This window comes from Pristiophorus japonicus, chromosome 3 (genome assembly GCF_044704955.1).
Source record: "Pristiophorus japonicus isolate sPriJap1 chromosome 3, sPriJap1.hap1, whole genome shotgun sequence".
In the NCBI taxonomy this organism is placed as follows: Eukaryota; Metazoa; Chordata; class Chondrichthyes; family Pristiophoridae; genus Pristiophorus; species Pristiophorus japonicus.
In genome coordinates, this window is record NC_091979.1 from 278,101,249 (window position 1) to 278,124,290 (window position 23,042).

The 23,042-nt window shown below is 41.9% G+C and overlaps 1 protein-coding gene across 2 annotated transcripts in view; it reads left to right on the forward strand.

Annotated features, from left to right (window-relative positions):
- dock1 (dedicator of cytokinesis 1) overlaps nt 1–23,042 on the forward strand; it is an 816,280-nt gene that overhangs the window by 748,583 nt on the left and 44,655 nt on the right. For both annotated transcript variants that reach the window (XM_070876753.1, XM_070876754.1), the window contains exons 45-46: nt 2,249–2,425; nt 2,883–2,966. In XM_070876753.1, coding sequence (XP_070732854.1) covers nt 2,249–2,425; nt 2,883–2,966 — 261 coding nt within the window. The remainder of the gene's footprint in view (nt 1–2,248; nt 2,426–2,882; nt 2,967–23,042) is intronic.

Genomic DNA, 23,042 nt, shown 5'->3' on the forward strand with positions numbered 1-23,042 from the left:
TTCGGGACTCAATAAAACACTGAATCCCCAGCAGTATGTTTCTTCTTAAAATCAGGCACAGCATGTTTAAGAACCTGCAATCAGGGAAGCTTTTTCAATTTTTAATGTGACTTACACTTATGCCATAAAAATACATTAAAATAAACAGAAAATATAGTACAGGTCTCAAGTGAGAAAACATTTTTAAAACACTCAAAATTGCAATTAAAAGACAAGAAAAATGACTGTTGCCTGCCCGCACCTCAAAATCTAGCCTCAATGTTGTGAGATGGATACCATCAAATGAACTCAGTTAGAAGATATTCGCATTTGGGAGGCAGGGGTGTAGTTAGTTTTGACGGTGCAGGCTAGTTTGGATGGAGGGTTTGATGGATGGACTTCATGGTCATGGAAATTGGACATACTGTAGTGACGTGCATAACTCACTTACACCCAATATTCCACAATCTATCAAGCCACGTAGTTTATTTGTGCTCAGAATGTGGATATATCTGGGAGCAAATGCGGAGGAAACTCAAGGCTCACGTGTTTCTTGACAGACTCCACCAGTTGGCTTAGTATTGATAGTACATGCTGTTGGGGAATAAAATCTAATTATTTGGATTTTGCGGTAGGAATAAAGGTGAGGCTATCAGCGCTATTTGTTATTAAGGAGTAAATCGTACAGCAATGTCCGGTGTCCACATATGTGCAGTTAAATGCAGAAATCAGGACGTTGCTGTCCGCGTTGTCCTGCTCCTCCACAGGCTTCTTTCTAACAGTATCTCGCCGGGAGATTCAGCATTCACATGCAACGGCGTGAAGTTGCTGCACTTACCCACTAGATACCCACCAAACACGCCAGAAGAAGTTAGGGCTGGTCCATTCAAATATGAGTGAATTTTTAACGGCGTGATAAACGATGTTCCCATTAAGCTGCACGGCCATGCAGCTATCTGGAGGTTCCACGCAGGCTGATCACAGGCTTTTTAATGGGACATTTCGTGCATGCGCAAAATTTTGAATGGGCCATGTAGTCCATTAAAGGGACCGCACCCCCCCCAAAAATGTAGAGGGCACATTGGTGATTAATGTTCCCGTTAATTTTTTTTCGGTGCACGGCTCATTCAAAGTACCATGCATATGCGGTTTTTCGCATTGAAAAACCAGCGAGCCGGCTGTGCGGGAGGTCTAAAGAGCTGTGCAGCCACACAGCTTAAAAGGAACATTGTTAATGACTGCCAAAAACCCCCTCTGGAACTGAAAATTAACATTTACAAGTGTGGAGTCTCATTTTAATTGCTGTTGGAGATTTTAAAAATAAAAATCTTTTGACTTTTTCCTTCTGTCTCTTTTTATCTCTTAATCCTATCTTTGTTTTCCTCGCTATATTTTGCTTTCTGTACATGATTTTACATTGAATTAATTATGCAAACTTACACTTCCTGCTTTAGACTGCGTGTCTCAGTAAAGATTCGTCAATCTCATTGGTTGAGGAGACACGCTGTTGCTTGGCCTGGTCACACAAGTCCCAGATCCCCTGTAGAGGGCTCGGCACTATATTGGGACTCCCGATGACCGCAAGTTGTCATGCAAAAGCCCACGAAAAGTCTGTGGGAAGCTGTAAGCATAAAGAACGGCAAATGCCGTTGGTTCGCTGCTGATCGCAAAATCAGTGTCAAATTCTGTGCTTGGGTAATTAATGGTGATGGCTATAATGACGACATTAGACAGCCAGTTTTATATAGGTTGTATTTTAATGGTTGTAGAGTTGGATCATAACTCAACCGAAATCCAAGACCTTAATTATACATGACAGAACTTTGACGTCCAAGGAACAATATTGCTTCAAGCAAACTAAATAATTTGAATTTGATAATTTTATATAACTCACCTGAATGTACCTTTAGGCACAAATCTTAGTTTGATGACTTTGAAGGTAAATCACTGTGAGGAATATAACTGCCTGGAACTGACATAATAAGAAATAGTTGTAGCTCATTACTTTCTAACCAGAAAATTTCAGTCCATGGGATTAAAGCTATTTGAGTCCCAAATTTTCTTTGCAGTTTGTAGATTATAGAACAAGCATTGCTGTTAATTATCATAGAGGAGAAGATTAAATAACTGAGCATGAACACATTTATTGTCTAGCTTAAATAACATGTAAAATACCGTAACATATAGCTTTCTGAGCATATTACCAAAATATCAGAACTCCTTCAGAACTTAGAGATAATTCGAGCAGAAAAAGTTATTGTCTTTGCAGGTCGAGATAAGTCCTTTGGAGAATGCAATAGAAACAATGCAGTTAACGAATGAGAAGATCAATAACATGGTTCAACAGCACATGAATGATCCAAACCTGCATATTAACCCCCTCTCCATGTTGCTGAATGGAATTGTGGATCCTGCAGTAATGGGAGGTTTTACCAATTATGAAAAGGTTAGTTTATTTACATTTTTGTTTCTTTTTTTGTTTCACAATGCAGATGTCAAAGTTCTAAAACCTTTACAAATTGCAGTATTCAATGCATTGAATAATGGGATTAATCTTAAACTTACCTCACCTATTATATATAAATAATTTTTCTCTGGTACTGTATTTTCCATCTACATAAAATTCAGTTAATTTTAGCAAGAGTGGATAAATTAAATCTTATCTTGTTTTTCTGTATTTGGTGCTCTTTGGAAATTCTTTCTTCTGTGCTTACTAAAGCTTACAGTTAGAAGCTAATTATGCTTGATTTCCCCCCCCCCCCCCCCCCCCCATTGCATATTTCCAATCATCACAGCATTACTTCATTGCAGGCATGCAAGCTCCATTATGAAAATACTACTTAAAAATAGATTTCTAATTGTTTTTAATGAAACTCCATGAATATGTTCCTTTTTCATATTAGGCATTCTTCACTGAAAAATATATGCAGGAACACCCTGAAGACCATGAGAAGATTGAAAAGCTCAAGGACCTCATAGCGTGGCAGGTAAAACCTGTATAATTTTTAGTACCTGAGATGCTGGATACATTGAAAGGAATAAGTCAGCATCACCTGAGAGAGAAAATGAACAATGCATTTTTCTTTTTGAAAAGATGTCTGTCACTTCATCTGACAGGATGAACATCACAAGATCATGAGTACCAGATTGTGACACACAAATGTCAATAGATAATCCCATATGGGACTAAAAGACTTAATATTTTCTCTGTCAATGTATTTTTCCCCACATAGTAATCTTCTTGTACACTCCAAGTCTGCTGACTTCAGTCACATCTTCAGCAACATTTATAATAGAAATTCAAAAAATTAGTCATTATTCAAAATAAACTGAAGTTCACTTCAAACATGTTTTTACTATAGATTTAAAATTAGCTAGATGGTGAAAATAGGTGAAATTATTATAAAAGATTTGCATTTTTATAGTGCATTTCACAACCTCATGATGTCCCAAAGCGATTTACAGCCAATTAAGTACTTTTAGAGGTGAAGTCACTGTTGTAATGTAGGAAACGAGGCAGCCAATTTGCACACAGCAAGCTCCCACAAACAGCAATGTGATAATTACCAGGTGTAGAACAACAGTGCCGCGGTGACTTTGACCTCGACGGACAGTGCAGTACTGATGGTGCTGGCAGGCTGCAGATCTGCCCTTATGAGCTGGCATACCTCAGTGATAACCTCTTTTTGTGGAAGCGCAGTCTCCGAAGGCAGGTGGTGTCGGGCAAGTCGAGGTAAGAATGCTTCTCCTTATACTTGCAGGGGGGTGTAACGTCTGGTCGTCCTCATCTGTCTGTCACGTCTTACATTGGGCACATAATGCAGTGGAGTGTACCTTTTGGCGATCTCGAGTATGCTGCATGTAATTGGTCACCAAGAGAGGGTGAGAAAGGACAGGCCCCATTGCAGTTGCTCTCTGTTTTCCACCAATTGGTCACAAATAAGGAATGTCCCGAAGAAGACATCTATTCAATTCCAATCGGTCACAGTATGGTCAAGGTGTTTGTAGAGATGTTCACATCAACTCCAACGACCTGCAGAGTACATCTGAACTCTGCCGAGGTTGAAGCACAGCAGTCTTTTAAAGGATGTGACATTTGATGTAAAACATGGCGTTCATAACGCTGTGATTAGTTCTGGTTAGTTCCACTTTTTCTGGGTGGTTTTTTGGGCGCGCGGTGTGTGTGCGAGGTGGTGAAATTGATGGTGGGCGATTTCCTGGCCATTAGTTTCGGTAAATATGCTCTTTACGACAAAAAAAAGTGGACGGGCGATATTATTGAATCTCGGCGTTAATTCCGTGCGGAAAGTAACGTTGGGCGATATTATGGGCGTTGATTTTGCCCATTCTGCTGATTCCGTCCAAAAAAAGTGGGCGAGCGGTAATATTTTTTCCCGGCGATAAGCACATGGGGAAAGTAACGCTCGGCGATAAGTTTCCTAAAAATGCCCATCAGTTTCGATTTGTGCCAAAATGAGCGATATATGGGCGTTATACGTCATTTCAGCGGTAAAATGGGCGTTAAGTGGGCATTGAGCATGCAAAAAAGTCGAGGCTCTAGCTCATAGAATTTTACAGCACAGAAATAGGCCATTTGACCCAACAGATCTATGCCAATATTTATGCTACACACAAGCCTCCTCCCACTTTACTTCATCTCATCCTATCAATATGTACTTCTGTTCCTTTCTCTCTCATCTGCTTGTCCAGCTAATGCATCAATATAATTTGCCTCAGCCATTGCATGTGATATTGAGTTCCACATTCTCACCATTTTCTGAAAGAAGTTTCTCCTGAATTCCTTATTAGATTTATTGGTGATTATCTTATATTCATAGCCCCTGGTTTTAGACTCCCCCACAAGTTGAAACATCTGCCCTACATCTACCCTAACAAATCCCTTCATAATTTTAAAGACCTCTATCAGGGTCACCTCTCAGTCTTCTCTTTTCTGGTGAAAAGAGCCAAGCCTATTCAGTCTTTCCTGATAATTGTACCATTGCAGTTCTGGTATCAAGCTTGTAAATCTTTTTTGTACTTTCATCTATATCTTTTTGTAATATGGAGACTAGAACTGAGTACAGTATTCCAAGTGTGGGCTAACCAAAGCTCTACATAAGATTGACATAACTTCTCTGCATTTGAGTTCTGTTCCTCGAGAAATGAACCCCAGTGCTTTGTTTGCACATTTTATGGCTTTATTAACCTGTATTGCTACTTTTAATGATTTGTAAATCTATACCCCTAGATCGCTTTGTACTTCTACCCCAAGGAATATGTGACCTCCTTATTTCTCTTCCCAAAATGCACCACTGCACATATCTATATTGAAATAGAAACAGAAAATGCTGGAAATACTCAGCAGGCCAGGCAGCATCTGTAGAGAGAGAAACAGAGTTAACGTTTCAGGTCGATTACCTTTCATCAGAACTGGAAAAAGTTAGAGATGTAACTGATTTTTAAGCAAGTGTGAGGCAGGGAAAAAGGGGAGGGGAGGACAGGACAAGTCTAAATGCACCATTAATGTAGCTTCCTCAGAAATATCAAATGATATTGGGTTGATGATGGAGCTAATTTAAAAAAAATTAAAACTTCCTGAAAAACCATGAACTCGCAAAACTGTATGCAAGGGAAAAGAACTGATTATCCTTGTTATTAAAGATAAGACTGTTCCAATATGGTGTGTTGCTCAGTCTTGAAGGAGAGCTGGCATTTCGCAAAAATGCAAGCCATGACTTCGTCAGTTGAGCAGCCCTCAGCTGTGTAGCTTTTTTTTTGGAAAAAATTGCAAATGCTTCATTAATTACATGCAGATGAATCAAGATGGCCCAATTTCCTAGTCTAATACAGGTTTATTCTGTGGTATCCATCTGTGTGATTTACCCAGCCAACAGTCTGCTTGCATTGTCACAGTGCCCAAACTATCTGGCTTGAATTAAAGTAAAATATAGCCTTGTACTTTAGAGTTCGTTTTTTTTTTTGCATTTTGTTTCTTTAGAGTTTCAGGGTATTGGATGCGAAAGTTCTTTATCCCAATTTTTTTTGCCATTTATACTTGCTAATTTTACCCTTTTCTTGTGGGAACTGGAAGATGTCAATCAATCCCTTAAATCTATCCCTGGTTGTTGAAACACCTTGAGTATCATTGCAGCATATATATGCAGTTCAGCCTGTCTGTAAGTTTGTTGGGCCCAAGTTTCGGCCTCGGTTGCTCCTGATTTTTTGGAGCAACTGGTGTCGAACGGAGTATCTTAGAAATTCAAATTCTCGGCATTTAGTTTGCTCCAGTTCTAGTCAGTTAGAACAGTTTCACTTTGGAACAGAATTTTTTTTTCAAAAGGGGGCGTGTCCGGCCACTTACGCCTGTTTTCAAAGTTTCGGCAGTGAAAACTTACTCCAAACTAACTTAGAATGGAGTAAGTGAAGATTTTTGTACGCTCGAAAAAACCTTGTCTACACTTTAGAAAATCAGGCATAGGTTACAAATCAGGCGTAGGGAATGGGGGGGGGAGGTTTAAAGGGAAGTTTACAAACATTAAACACTTCAGTTTTACAAATAAAGAGCCATCATCAATAATAAATGATAAAAACATCAATAAATCAACCAATAAAATCAAAAAAAATTAATAAGAAATAATTTTTTTTTTAAATCAATAAATAAAACATTTTCTACTTACCGACTGCAGCACTGGGAGCCCTCCAACAGTGTGCTGGGATGCCCCCAGCCCCCCAGTGTGTGTCTCTGTCAGTGTCTCTATCTCTCTATCTGTCTGTCTGTTTGTGTCCCTCACTCTCTGTCTGTCAGTGTCTGTGTTTCTGACAGCAAGGGGTGGAGGGGATGGGGAGGGGGGTGTAGTGGGGGAGAGGGGGTGTAGTGGGGGAGAGGGGTGACAAGGGAGGGAGGGAGGTGACAAGGGAGGGAGGGGAGGGGGAGTGAGAAGGGAGGGAGGGGAGGGGGTGTGAGGAAGGAGGGAGGGGAGGGGGGAGGAGAGGTAGGAGGGGAGGGGGGAAGAGAAGGGAGGGAGGAAGGGTGAGAGAAGGGAGTGGGGGGTGAGAGAAGGGAGGGAGGGGGGGAAGAGAAGGGAGGGGGGGAAGAGAAGGGAGGGAGGGGAAGGGGGGGGAGAGAGGGAGAGGGAGAGAGAGAGAGAGAGAGAGAAAGAAAGAAAGGAGAGGGAGGCTGAACGGGCCGGGCCCAAGACTTTGAGCTTAGACTTACCGGATTGACAGGTAGGTGGCGTCGGGTCCGGGGGGGTCGGGAGCGCGGATCGGGGGTGGAGATCGGTCGGGGGGGGGGGCGGGAGCGGAAGCGGAGGTCGGTCAGGAAAGGTGGGGGGGAAGGTCGGGAGCGGGGTAAGCGGAGGTCGGGTCGGGGGCGGTGGGAGCGGGAGTCGGGTCGGGAGGAAGCAGGAGCTGGCCGTGGGAGGCAGCCTTATGCACGCAGCCCCAGTGAGACCATTCGGCCAGGGCTAGGGGCTGCGTGCTTCGGGCCCCTCCCACACAGTTTTGGGCGCCTGGAGCTACTGCACATGCGTGCCCACTGTACCGCGCATGTGCAGAGGTCCCGGCACTGTTTTCAGCGCAGGGACCTAGCTCCGCCCCCCACAGCTCGTGCTGCGCCACGCCGAGGGCCAGAGGACCAGCAGGGAGCCGGAGAATCTGGAAGTTTTTTTTAGGCGCACTTTGTGGCGCGAAAAACGGGCGTCCAGGTTTGGGCCCATTGTTCTGAGCAAAGTATGCATCATATATCCACCTATTAGGGAGATGAGTACTGGAAGATATTAATTCTATCTGTCTTGGAGAAAGTCAAACTAAGCATCATGTCCTGGGATACAAAAAGCATACCTTTTGGATTATGACCCAATAGAGTGTGTAGTGAAAGATGTTATTTTTGGCCTCCTCGGGATTTGCTGTTTGTCATTTGTTAAGTAGACACATCTCATCCATCATTATTGACTGTTGGGCAAAGATTTGACTTGGTTCTATGTTAACCCATACAGTACCATTCATTGTCCTGAAGCACTTCCTGATTTTGACCCAATATTTGGATTAAGGATTGACCAACTTCATCCATGAGGTGACCGTATCATTCTTCACAAACTAGGCTGCTGGTCGCAAAATAGGTGTTCAAAACTAGTGTTTAGTTGATCACACCCTCAAAATAGATACTGGGACAAGTGAGATACAAGTAAAGTAATAAAAACATTTCAAACTCCAATTATTGAGCAAGATTTAAAATATAGGTGGGAAGAATAACATTTATTAAAAAAAGGGGGGCTGAAAGAGAACAGAAAAAAGCATAGCAGTTAAAAAGCTACTTAAAAGTTTTTAATATAAAATTGTGCTTTGTGTTTCATTTAGCAGTTAATATTACAGTAAAACAAAAGCAAAATATTCCAGATACTTGAAATCTGAAGTAAAAATTACACTAATAACATTTCATAGGATATACGACACAGAAACAGGCCATTTGGCCCAACCGTTTATGCTCTACTTGAGCCTCCTCGCGTCTTTCCACATCTAAATCTTCAGCATAACCCATTATTTCCTTCTCCCTCATATGCTTGTCTAGCCTCCCCTGAAATGTTTCTATACTATTTGCTTCAGTCACTCCCTGTGGTAGCGAGTTCCACATTCTCACCACTCTTTGGGTGAAGAAGTTTCTTCTGAATTCCCTATTGGATTTCTTAGTTACAATCTTATAAGAAGCCTGCTCCACCATTTAATAAGATCATGGCTGATCTGATCTTGGGCTCAGCTCCACTTCCCCGCCTGCTCCCCTTATCCCCATATCATTTAAGAAACTGTCTATTTCTGTCTTAAATTTATTCAATGTCCCAGCTTCCACAGTTCTCGGAGGCAGCGAATTCCACAGATTTACAACCCTCTGAGAAGAAATTTCTCCTCATCTCTGTTTTAAATGGGCTGCCCCTTATTTTAAGATCGTGCCCTCTAGTTCTAGTCTCCCCCATCAGTGGAAACATCCTCTCTGCATCCACCTTGTCAAGCCCCCTCATAATCTTACACGTTTCGATAAGATCACCTCTCATTCTTCTGAATTCCAATGAGTAGAGGCCCAACCTACTCAACCTTTCCTCATAAGTCAACCCCTCATCCCCGGAATCAATCTAGTGAACCTTCTCTGAACTGCCTCTAAAGCAAGTATATCCTTTCGTAAATACGGAAACCAAAACTGCACGCAGTATTCCAGGTGTGGCCTCACCAATACCTTATATAGCCTGTAGTAAGACTTCCCTGCTTTTATACTCCACCCCCTTTGCAATAAAGGCCAAGGTACCATTGGCCTTCCTGATCACTTGCTGTACCTGCATACTATCCTTTTGTGTTTCATGCTCAAGTACCTCCAGGTCCCGCTGTACTGCGGCACTTTGCAATCTTTCTCCATTTAAATAATAACTTGCTCTTTGATTTTTTTTCTGCGAAAGTTCATGACCTCATACTTTCCAACATTATACTCCATCTGCCAAATTTTTGCCCACTCACTTAGCCTGTCTATGTCCTTTTGCAGATTTTTTGTGTCCTCCTCACACATTGCTTTTCCTCCCATCTTTGTATCATCAGCAAACTTGGCTATGTTACACTCTCCCTTCTTCCAAGTCGTTAGTATAAATTATAAATAGTTGGGGTCCCAGCACTGATCCCTGCGGCACCCCACTAGTTAATTGCCAACTCTGATTGCCAACCAGAGAATGAACCATTTATCCCGACTCTCTGTTTTCTGTTTGTCAGCCACTCTCCTATCCATGCTATTATATTACCCCCAACCCTGTGAACTTTTATTTTGTGCAATAACCTTTTATGTGGCACCTTGTCAAATGCCTTCAGGAAGTCCAAATACACCACATCCACTGGTTCCCCTTTATCCACCCTGTTTGTTACATCCTCAAAGAACTCCAGCAAATTTGTCAAACATGACTTCCCCTTCATAAATCCATGCTGACTCTGCCCGACTGAATTTTGCTTTTCCAAATGTCCTGCTACTGCTTCTTTAATAATGGACTCCCAACATTTTCCCAACCACAGATGTTAGGCTAACTGGTCTATAGTTTCCTGCTTTTTGTCTGCCTCCATTACCCCCAATCCTATGTGCTTTAACTTTGCACACGGACCTCTTATGTGGGACTTTATCAAAGGCCTTCTGAAAATCCAAACACACTACATCCACTGGTTCTCCCTTATCTATTCTATCTATTACATCTTAAAAAACTCTAGTATGTTTGTCAAACATGACTTTCCTTTCATAAATCCATGTTGACTTAGATAATATCAATGGGATTAAACAAAGTATAATAGACTCCAGCATTTTTCCTACTACTGATGTCAGACTAACCGGTCTGTAGTTCCCCGTTTCTCTCCCTCCTTTTTTAAATAGTGGGGTTACATTTGCCACCCTCCAATCTGAAAGAACTGTTCCATAATCTATAGAATTTTGGAAGATGACAACCAATGCATCTACTATTTCCATGGCTTGCTCTTTTAGTACTCTGGGATGCAGATCATCAGGCCCTGGGGATTTATCTGCCTTCAGTCCCATTAGTTTCTCGAGCACTATTTTCTTCCTAATTATCATTTCCTTTCATTCCTTTTGCTCACTAGACCCTTGGTTCCCTAGAATTTCTGGGACGTTATTTGTGTCCTGTTCCGTGAAGACAGAACTGAAGTATTTATTTAATTGCCCCCCATCACAAATTCTCCCGTTTCTGTCTGTAAAAAACCTACATTTGACTTCACTAATCTTTTTCTTTTTACGTACTTGTAGAAACTTTTGTAGTCGGTTCCTTGCAAGTTTCCTCTCACTCTTTTTCCCCCTCTTAATGGGCCCAAGTTTCCCCAGGAGTTGCTCCTATTTTTTTTGGAGCAACTAGTTTTTTTTTGGAGTATCTTAAAAATTGCAATTCTCCCCATTTAGTTTGCTCCAGTTTAAGTGAGTTAGTTCAGTTTCTTTTTAGTTCAATTTTTTTTTCCAAAAGGGGGCATTACCAGCCACTTATGCCTGTTTTGGCCATTTAAGCAAGTTTAGCCAGTGAAAAGTTACTCCAAACTAACTTAGGCCAGCGATTGTGTCCACTTTTGTACGCTCAAAAAATCTTGCGGAGACTTAAGAAATCAGCGCAGGTCGCTAGAGATGGGCGGGAGACGGTGGGGGGTAGGGGGAAGGGAAGTGAGAGGATTTTCCAAAGCACTAAACACCTTCCCAACAACATTACAGAAGCATAAGTGCATTTAATGCACTAACCAAAGCAGTACCTTTAAAGCACCAAGCACTAAGCAAAGCACAAAAATAAGAATTCAATAAAAAATACAAGGAAGCTAAGAGGACTGCACCAAGACTTACAAAGCACAAAAGTAATAAGCAGTTAATTAACAAATAAAAAATAGAAGGAACCCTGTACCTAAAACACCAAGGCCAAAGTAATAAGCAATCAATCGATAACAAATAAAAAATAGAAGTCCCACCTTTATGTGAAGGGAGGAGGGATGGAAGAGGGGAAAGGGGAGGGAGGGGAAAGGGGAGGGAGGGAAACATAGAAACTAGGTGCAGGAGTAGGCCATTCGGCCCTTTGAGCCTGCACCGCCATTCAATGAGTTCATGGCTGAACATGCAACTTCAGTACCCCATTCCTGCTTTCTCGCCATACCCCTTGATCCCCCGAGTAGTAAGGACTACATCTAATTCTGTGGTAGAGAATTCCATAGGCTCACCACTCTCTGGAAAGAGGGCGGGGGAGAGGAGTGGGGGGAGGTGGAAGTACCCTCTTGATCAAATGGTACAAAACCTCTGGAAGGTCTGGAGCCAGCCCCTTGGACTTCAGTATCCTGAGGATCTTGTTCCCAGTAACAAAACGCACCTGGGCAACACCAAGGGAATCCCTTTTTTTTGATTCAGTGAGCTTGGCTTTTATTGTTTCAAGTTCTGAGTCCTTTCAATCTTTTCTGATTGGAAGGCTGCGTCCATCTTCAGGATTCATCGATGGGGCACAACGAGAAACTCTTGCACAAGCAAAGCATTAATTTCGCGGAGAATGCCCCAATCCTGCCCCAAACAGCAGGCAACAATAAACAGACGAGCCTGCCCAGGTCCCATCCTACTCGCGTCTTGCCCCCAATCTCTTTGCTTTCCTGCTACCCCCGCCTCTCCGAGACAGTCCCAAGGAACACTCGATGGTCTCAGTCAGTGAGAGCAATCAAGGCTTCGACGACATTTCCCAGATGCTCCGGGAGACCACGCTCTGCTGCACTTCAAGAAATATCCATCTCGTTCATAATAAATTCGACATCTTCCTTCTCGATGGTCACTTTTGCCAGCTCCTTCTCCCTTTCTTGTTTGGCTTTCTGTTCCCGGGTTCTCCTGTCTCCAATGACGGACATTGCCGTTGTCTCCAGGTCCGAGTTCAGGATCTCCTCCTCCGCATAGTCAGCCACCCGCTCCAGGAACCCATTCGGCCAGGGCTCGGGGCGGCGTGCTTCGGGCCCCTCCCACACCGCCTGCAGAGATTCAGAGGCGAGGAGCTACTGCATATGCGCCCTCACTCTGTTTTTAGCGCCAGGACCTGGCTTTGTCCCCCACTGGATGTGGTGCGCTATGCCGAGCCCGAAGACGTCCCGAGGAGAGGGAGAATTCCTCGGTAAGTTTTAGGCGTGCTTTTTGTTCCAGAAAGTCAGTGCACCTCACGGAGGTGCACCGTTCTGAGTGTCGCGGCAAACTTGGGCCTAATGAATCTCTTGGTCCTTTTTTGCTGAATTCTAAACTGCTCCCAATCCTCAGGCTTGCTACTTTTTCTGGCAACTTTGTATAACTCCTCTTTGGATCTAATACTATCCTTAATTTCTTTTGTTGGCCATGGTTGGGCCATTTTTCATTTTGTGTTTTTACACCAGAAAGGAATGTATAACTGTTGCAATTCATGCATTCGTTCCTTAAATATTAACCATTGCCTATCCACCATCATACCTTTTAATGAATCTTCCCAATCTATCATAGTCAATTCATTCCTCATACCTTCATAGTTTCCTTTGTTTAGATTTAGGACCCTAGTTTCAGATTGGACGACTTCACTTTCCACCTTAATAAGAAATTCAATCATGTTATGGTCATTCTTCCCTAAAGGACCCCGCACAACAAGACTGTTAATTAACCCCTTCTCATTACACAATACCCAATCTAGGATAGCCTGTTTCCTAGTAGGCTCCGCAACATACTGGTCTAAAAAACCATCTCGTACATACTCCAGGAATTCATTTGCCACAATATTATTACTAATTTGGTTTGGCCAGTCTATCTGTAGATTAAAGTCACCTATGATTACTGTAGTACCTTTGCTACATGCATCTCTAATTTCCTGTTTGATGCCGTCCCCTACACTACCACTACTGTTTGGAGGCCTATAGACAACTCCCACCAATGTTTTCTGCCCCTTGGTGCTCCTTAGCTCCACCCAGACTGATTCTACATCTTGATTTTCTGAGCCAATATCCTTGCTCACTATTGCTCTGATTTCATCCTTTACTAACAACGCCACACCACCCCCTCTTCTTTTCTGCCTGTCCTTCCTAAATATGGAATGTCCTTAGATATTCAATTCCCAACCCTGGTCACCCTGCAACCATATCTCCTTAATTGCAACTATATCGTACCCGTTTACATCTATCTGCGCTGTTAATTCGTCTAACTTATTACAGATGCTTCGTGCATTCAGATTTGTCTTTTTAACATTATTAGACATCTTAACATTATTTTGTACTATAGCCCTATTTGTCTTATCGCTATTTTTTCTTACCTGGACCCTATTTGCTAGTGCATTCTTTTGTTTGTATGCTCTGTCCCTGACATCATCTGGTTAACCTTACGATAATCACTTTCCTGCATTGCTTCCTTTTCATTTCTGTTTAGCATTCTAGATTGCTCTCTACTGTGACCGTCCTTCCCCCTGCCCCCCGGCCCCATTATTTAGTTTAAAGCTCTATCTACCTCCCTAGTTAGTCAGTTCGCTCGAACCCTGGTCCCAGCATAGTTCAGGTGTAGTCCGTCCCCACAGAACAGCTCTCTCTTTCCCGAGTATTGGTGCCAGTGCCCCACGAATCGAAACCCACTTCTCCCACACCAACCTCTGAGCCACGCATTCATCTCCATGATTCTATCGACCCTATCCCAATTTGCTCGTGGCTCAGGTAATAATGCAGAGATTATTACCTTTGTGGGTTTGCTTTTCAATTTAATCCCTAGCTGTTCAAACTCTCAGCAGAACCTCTTTCTTAGTTCTACCTATGTCATTGGTACCTACGTGTACCACGACAACTGGATCCACCCCCTCTCACTCCAAGTAGTTCTCCAGCCCAGAAGAGATGTCCTTTACCCTGGCATCGGGTAGGCAACACAGCCTTTGGGACACACGCTCTTGGCTGCGGAGAACACTATCTATCCCCATAATTATACTGTCCTCTACTAGAACCACCTGCCTTTTTACTCCCCCCACTTGAATGGCTTTCTTAACCACAGTGCCTTGGTCAATCTGCTCATCCACCCCGCAGTTTGCACAATTGTCCTCAAGGGTTGCAAAGACCTCAAATCTATTGGACAAGTGCAGGGACTGAGGCTCCTGCAATACTACCTCCTGGATCCCCTTACCTGCCTCACTCGCAGTCACACCCTCCTGTTCCTGACCACATGTTAATTCTAAAGTATTTAATCTAGAGGGTGTGGCTGTCTCCTGAAGCAAAAGGTCCAGGTAACTTTCACCCTCCCTGATGTCTCTCAGTGTCTGCAGCTCGAACTCCAGCTCCTCAACTCGGAGCCGAAGTTTGTTGAGCCGCAGACACTTAGCACAGATCTAGTCGCCCTGGACCAAAACTTCTAGAAGCTCCCACATATTGCAGCAGCGACACATCTTCTGTTTTCCCACTATATAAATTAATTAGTTTAGCGTTAATCAAGTATTTACCCTATATAGTTTATTAAATTAGTTAAACAAATAAAGGTTAGTTTTTAGTATTTAGTTATGTGCTATATGTTAATTTAAAGAAAAACTTAGTCCCCAATCACTACCAATCACTTACCTGCCTTACCTGTGATGTCACACAGCAGAGTTCCCCTCACCCAGAGCCGTGTGATCTCCTGGGAGAGGCCATAAAACAGATAAAAACCCAAGCCAATTGGGGAAGAAATCTAGGAAAATTCCTCTCCGACCCAACTAGGCGATGGAAACTAGTCCAGGAGATCACACTGGCCCTATGCTGTGGTCTGTTGTGGCTTTTATCCCACTCTCGGGCCTCGGTCTGCTCCCGCTCAGGTACGCCGCTGCTCTACGGAAAAGGTTAGGAAAAACAAGGCAAAGCAACACCTCCCGTCCCCACTTCACCTAACTCTCCCACTTACCAAGCTCTTGTTTTCTCACTCTCAGCTGAAGCACTCCGAACTACCAGCACTAGCTCTGGGTTCTCAAACTGCTTGTGGCTCAGATGAGTCACTACTGATCAGCTGTTCAAAGAACCGATTTTAACTAGTTTTAATTAACTGACTATTTAACAAGCTGCTGGAGAGCTAGCTAGCTAGTTTGTCTACTTCAGCCTGAAAGAATCCTAAATATTTAACTGTTAATTTTACTTAGAAGCTACTAGCAATTGCCACTAGCCTCCAAATGGTTTAAAAGAAGTTAACCCTTAAGACTCTCCCACTTACCAAACTCTTGTTTTCTCACTCTGAACTGAAGCACTCTGAGCTACCAGCACTAGCTTGGCCAATTTGATTTGTTCAATCAATGTGAAGTTTATAATCGCCCATGATTATTGCCGTACCTTTCTTCCATTATTTCTTTATTTATACATCGTCGAACAGTGTAGCTACGGTTAGAGGGCCTATAGACTATGCCCACCAGTGACTTCTTCCCATTATTTCTTATGTCCACCCAAACTGATTCAACATCTTGATCTTCTGAGCCAATATCATTCCTCACTACTGCACTGATCTCATTCTTTAATAACAAAGCTACCCCACCTCCTCTTTCCTTTCTGTCTATCCTTCCGACTTGTCAAATACCTTTAAATATTTAGTTCCCGGTCTTGGTCATCTTACAACCACATCTCTATAATGGCTATCAGATCATACCCATTTATATCTATTTGTGCTGTCAACTCATCTATCTTGTTACAAATACTGCATGCATTCAGATAAAGAGCTTTTAATTTTTTCTTTTTAACCATTTTTTCCTGCTTTGACCCCGCTTTCTGATGCATTCTTATTTTTATACAATCTGTCCCTTCCTGTCACACTCTGGTTATCATTTCCCCCACTGCTGCCCTGCTCTATTGCCTTCTCCTTGCTCTTCGACTTTTTAAATGTCCACCTGAACCCTTCCTCCACTATATTGATGGCCTCTAGTTATGCTCTTTCCCATAAGTGGAAACATTCTCTCTCTATCCAATCTATCAAATCCTTTTATACTTTTATAGACCTCTGTTCGGTCACCCCTCAACCTTCAGCCTTTTTTCAAGAGAAAGGAGACCCAGCCTATTCATTATTTCCTGATATATATACTCTTGCATTTCTGGCATCATCCTTGTAAATCTTCTCTGCACCCTCTCCAGTGCCTCAATATCCTTTTTATAATATGGCGACCAGAACTATACGCAGTTAAGTGTGGTCTAACCAAGGTTCGATACAGGTTTAGCATAACTTTCCTACTTTTCAATTCTATCTCCAAAAATTAAAACCTAGTGCTTGGTTTGATTTTTATATGGCCTTGCTAACCTATGTCACAACTTTTAATGATTTGTGTATTTGTACTCCGTGATCCCTTTGTTCCTCTACCCCACCTAGACTCGCACCCTCCAAGTAATAATTGACCTCCCTATTCTTCCTACCGAAATGTAATACCTCACATTTATCTGTGTTGAACTTCATTTCCAATTATATGCCCATTCTGCAAGTTTATTAATGTCCTCCTGTAATTTGTTGCTCAGTATTGACTATCGCTCCCAATTTGGTGTCATCCGCAAATTTAGAAATTGTGTTTTTGATTCCCAAGTCTAAATTGTTAATATAAATTGTGAACAACTTGTGAAACAGTCCCAGCACTGATTCTTGTGGAACACCACTACCCACCTTCTGCCACTGTGAATAGCTATCTTTTACCCATACTCTCTGCTTTCTGTCTTGAAGCCAGCTAGCTATCTATTCTGCTTCTTGTCCCCTGACTCCGAAGTCTCTGACCTTGTTCATCAGTGTATTATTGGGTACCTTATCGAAAGCCTTTTGAATATCTAGATAAATGACATCATCTGTATTATCATTGTCTACTCCCTCTGTTACCTCTTCAAAAAATTGATCAATGAGGTTGGTCAAGGGAGACTTTCCCTTTTGAAATCCATGCTGATTATTCATTATTTTTGGTTCCTAAATGTTCTTTTATTTTCTCCTTCAATAGGATTTCATTACTTTTCCTACCACTGATAAGTTGACTGGTCTATAATTCCCAGTACATGTTCTATCACCTTTAAATATAGGTATTATGTTAGCTATCCGTCAGTCCTCTAGAACTACACCTTTTTCTAATGAATTATTAAATATGTGTAGTAATGCCTCTGCTATCTCTGCATGGATGCAATCCACCGGACCAGGGGTTTTATCCTCTTGAGTTCAGTTAGTTTATTTAATATAGCCTCTCTTTTTATTTTAAATCTCATTACTAATCTCATCATCCAATGTCATATCCACCTGTTCTATCTCCTTGGTAAATACTGAAGCAAAATAATTATTTAATATTTCTGCCATCTCTCTATCGTTACCTGTGGTATTATCCTGTCTATCCCTTAATGGCATTATTCCCATCCCAACCTTTTTTTTTATTGATGTGCCTGTAAAATATTATTATTTTGTTTTAAGTTCCTTGATAATTTAATTTCATAGTTCCTTTTTGCCTTCCTAATTGTTTTTATGACTTCTCTCTTAATCTCTTCGTATTCTGCTTTATCATCCACTCCCCTGCTGTCTATGTACTTAATGTATGCCTCTTTCCTTACCCTCAATTGTTCCCTAATCGCTTTATTCATCCATGGAGTCTCATTAGTGTTCAGTTTGTTCTTTCCTTTTAGCAGAATATATTGTTCCTGCACTCTGTTGAGCACTGTTATAAATGTTTCCCATCATTATTTGCCAATATTGTTGCCCATTTTATTTTCCCACTATTCTCAGCCTGTCAAAATCAGCTTTTCTCCAATCTATTACCCTGGTTTTTGTCATACTTACCGGTATGTCCTTCCCAATTATCATAAAGCTATTTATTATGGTCACCATTATCTAGATCTTCCCCTACTTTCACTTCTCTTATCTGCTCTGGTTCATTCTGCATTACCAGATCCAATAGTGAATCCTCCCTTGTTGAGCTTTTTATATATTGGGTTAAAAAGGAGTCCTGTACACATTGTAGGAACTCCATTCCCTTATCCCCTTTACCTGCCTCTTCTGTCCAGTTAATATCAGGATAGTTGAAATCCCCTGTGATTATTCTATTTTTTACTCATTTCCCTAATTTGTCTGCAATTTCTTCCTACACCTCCCTTCCACTATTAGATGGCCTGTAGACTACACCTATTAGTGTGATTGATTCTTTGTTATATTTTATCTCTATCCATATGGCTTCTATTTTTGTCTTGCTGATAGCTGCATCACTTCTTTTCTACTGCCATTATGTTATCTCTAATAAGTACAGCTTCTCCACCTCCCCTTTCTCTCTCTCCATCTTTTCTAAATATATATTATATCCTGCAATGTTTAATTCCCATTCCTTATTTTTCTGTAGCCATGCCTCAGTAATCCCTACTATGTCTGGTTCCTCGCAATGCATGATTGCCTCCAGCCCCCCTGTTTTATTACGGACACTTTGTGCATTGCTGTACAGACACTTTAACTCATTTTTAATGGGATTTCCTCTCACGTTATGTTTAACCATCTTTTTAGACTCCTGTTCTATAACTCTATTTATTCCCCTGGCATCAATGATTCCCTTATTTTATTCTTTCCTATGCTCTCTTTTCCTGTTTTGTTTATATTTAGGCTGGTTACGTTTCTTGTAGATCCCTCTCCCATCTTACTAGTTTAAAGCCTTTGCCACCTCCCTATTTACCCTTTCCACTGGGACACGGGTCCCATCCCGGGCCAGGTGGAGCCCATCCCATCACCACCGATCCTTCCTGTCCCAGAACTGGTGCCAGTGTCCCATGAAAAGGAACCCCTCTTTCCTACCCCAGCCCTTTAGCCACATGTTAATTTTCCTGATCTGTCTACTTCTATGCCAATTTGCATGTGGCTCGGGCAGTAATCCAGAGATTATTACCCTCGAGGTCCTGCTTTTTACTTTAGCGCCTAACTCCAGATACTCTTTTAGCAGGACCTCCTCCCTGTTCCTTCTATGTCGTTTGTTCCAACATGGACCACGGCAACTGGATTTACTTCCTCCCTTTTCAAGTCCTTCTCCAGCCACCGTGAGATATTCCTTGCCCTGGCACCGGGTAGGAAACACACCCTTTGGAATTCTCATTCTTGGCTACAGAGGATATTATCTATCCCCCTAATTATAAGAGTCCCCTATCACTACCACACTTCTATTTGGCTCCTCCCCCCCCCCCCCCACCTTGGACAGCCTTCTAATCTACGGTGCCTTGGTCTGCATTGTGACTGTCCTCCCTGTAGTCTTTCTCCTTATCCTCACAGGTAACGAGTACATTGTATCTGTTGGACAGGACCCGTATCTGCAAGACCTCTTTCTCAACCTTTCCTAAATCTCCGCTACCCGGCTCTCTAACAGTCACACCCTCTCTTTCCTGAACCTGTGCTTTCTCTCTGGGGCGTGACTGTATTCTGGATAAAACTGTCCAGAAATTCCTCCACCTCCCTTATGTGTCGGAGTGACTTCAACTCGCACTCCAGCTCAATGACTCTGAGCCGGAGAGATTCGAGCTAGAGACATCTCCTGCAGACGTGTTTGTTCTGGACAATCTCACTGTCCACAAACTCTCACATACTGCAGTCCAGACACACAACCTGCTCGGCCATATCTTAGTCTAACCTTGTTTTATTTATGTAATTAGTTAAAATTCAACGATTATTTACAGTTATATTAATTAGTTTATCTAGTTTAGTTTTTTATTTAATAAGGTATGTTATAGTTTCCTGCTCTGGGTTTATTATTATTTAAGTCACTTTATTACTGTAAATAAAGACAGAAAATGCTGGAAATACTCAGCAGGTCAGGCAGCATCTGTGGAGAGAGAAACAAAGTTAACGTTTCAGGTCAATTGCCTTTCATCACAGCTGGAAAATGTTATCGATGTAACAGGTTTTAAGCAAGTATGGAGGCAGGGAAAGGGTGGAAGGGAGGAAAGAACAAAAGGGAAGGTCTGTGATAAGGTGGAAGGCAGGTGATTAAATGACAAAAGGGGTGATGGGACAAGAAAAGAAACAAAATATGGGTGGAGAAGAGCTGAAAGCTGAAAATGGCAAAAGCAGAATCATTACCAGCAACTGCTGTGTGAATAAATGGGAGCAGTGCCGAGTAGTACCAGCATTCTTTGTTTTTATTTCAGATTTTCAGCATTCGCAGTATTTTGCTTTTTTATTACTGTAAAATTGTTTATTGCAGCAGCACCACAACTAATTGGCATAGAGAGATCAGAATTTTCCTGAACATGCCAGAAATCAAATGGTTAAGGCACTGAGGTCTCTTTAAAGTGTGAACAGAAAACACAAGTACAAATAAGAAACCCTGAAGCAAGATTGGAACTGGAAGGACTTTATTTTCTCCTACAGAATAGTTGAAATGGGAACTCGACACCCCGTCAGTGCTGTGTCAATTAACATTTACAAAAAGAGCTGGATGAATGACTCATTAAGATCATGATTAACATAATGAGCACAAATAGAGATAATTAAATGCTGCGTGCAGAATGCTGGTTTCTGAGATAATAGGACCAAGGAAATGCCATATCAAGGAAGAAAATTCTGGCCATGGCTGCTGATCCTGTCAGGTTTGAACTAGTGGTGAAGTCATTACTGCTCCTCCCTCAGTCTTCAGGTTAGAATGGCAAATTGGAGCCCAATCCGCATATTTAAAGAGCACCCTGCAGGCTTCAGGTGGGTGCCCATGTCACCTGCGAATTAAAATTGGAGTCGGCCAGATTGGGGCGGGAAAGAAGCGTGCAAGTCTGCAGCTACATTTTAACTCCCGCCCCTCCTGGTTTCCACCTAGTGGGTGGGTGGGGGGATGTAGTTAAAATTGAGGCGTAGCTGGTCTCAAAACAAGAAGGCTGAAGCTAATTTAATATAGAAAGGTTATGGTTGGAAATGTTATGAATTGCAATGTCTCTCTTGTGTTATTTTGTTAGACGCTTTTGAGAATGCAGTTAAAATTGGATGCCAGAATCAAACCAAGGCATAGTAGCTACATCTGCTTAGCTAAAACTATACAAAAAAAGCAGTTTTATGCTTTGTGCAAATTGCATTGTATGTTGCATAATGACCTGTACCAAGTACTAAGCAAAGAACATTTGTGCTGTATCAGAGTTAATGAGATTATCCAATGTTTTTGAACATGCAAAGATTTGAATCAAGAACCTGTTTCAATTACAAAAGCTGTCTTGACAAGGAATAGAGTTCTACCATTATACGGTTCAATCATTTTTTTTAAATGTGTGGGGGAGTTTCTGACCTTTACGATAGTGTTTAAAAACATATTTGCTTTATCCCTGCAGCTGTACAAATCTGCACACAGCTTCTACCAGTAATCTGTATCTTGTCTTATTTTCCATCTACCCACACATCATTTTATGCCCTCAGTCATTGAAGAGAATGCTGCTGGGGCACAACCTCCCACTCACCACTAAACCATTTTCCAGCAAGTATTTGAAATATAGATTTGCCCACATATTGTGACTTCTTGCACTTTCAAATTAAGGTAGAATAAAAAACTTAATCTATAAAATAAAACCTAGTCCATAAAATAATAAAACCATGCATGCTACAGGGGTGTTTCAATTTTTTTCTGAATGCTATCCAAACAGCTATTAAAATAAAAAAAACTAAAATGGTGGAATACTGTACAAAGAAGATGATGAAAGAAAGCTGATTGAAGGAAAAAAAAACTGCTGTAATTACATGTACATATTAGCTAATGCCTCATAGAATTTGGTGATTGTATAAGAAGGGTGTTACACTAAGTCATGTTATCAGGAACACTGATTATCAACATTCGGAGCAGCCCAGGGATCTGCAAGCTCAGGAAAAGGCTCCATTCTGGCTGTACTAGGTTGGGAACTAAGGTTTAGCAGTCATTTGAAGGGGTTCCTAATGTATGAGAACACATGTAAAGAGGGGTTCTTGGATCATTAGGGAGGTACTGGGATGGAGTCCCAGTTCTGGGGGCATTGTGAATGGAGGTTCCTGTGTCTGATTATTGGGATAATGTTGGGATCACAGGAGGTCTTTAGCATTAAGGAAGGTACAGGGGCCTGTGAGCATAGGAAGGTTGTGAGTTCAAGTCCCACTCCAGGAACTTGAGAATATAAATCTAGGCTGACACTCCAGTGCAGTGCTGAGGGAGTGTTGCACTGTCGGAGATGTGTCTTTCGGATGAAATGTTAAACCGAGGCCCCATCTGCTCTCTCAGGTGGACTTAAAGGATCCCATGGCACTACTTCGAAGAAGAGCAGGGGAGTTATCACCGGTGTGCTGGCCGATATTTATCCCTCAATCAACATAACAAAAACAGATTATCTGGTCATTATCACATTGCTGTTTGTGGGAGTTTGCTGTGCACAAGTTGGCTACCGCATTACAACAGTGACTACATTCCAAAAGTACATCATTGGCTATAAAGTGCTTTCAGACGTCCGGTGCATGTGAAAGATGCTATAGAAATGCAAGTCTTCTTTCCATACAAACTGTCCTACTCATATCCATGCTGTCATCTCTACCTTGTCAGGGATGGGCTAATCAGGCTGAAGATTTCACTATTTCAAAAACAATTATCCATCTGCTCTGCATTGGGCTCCCACTG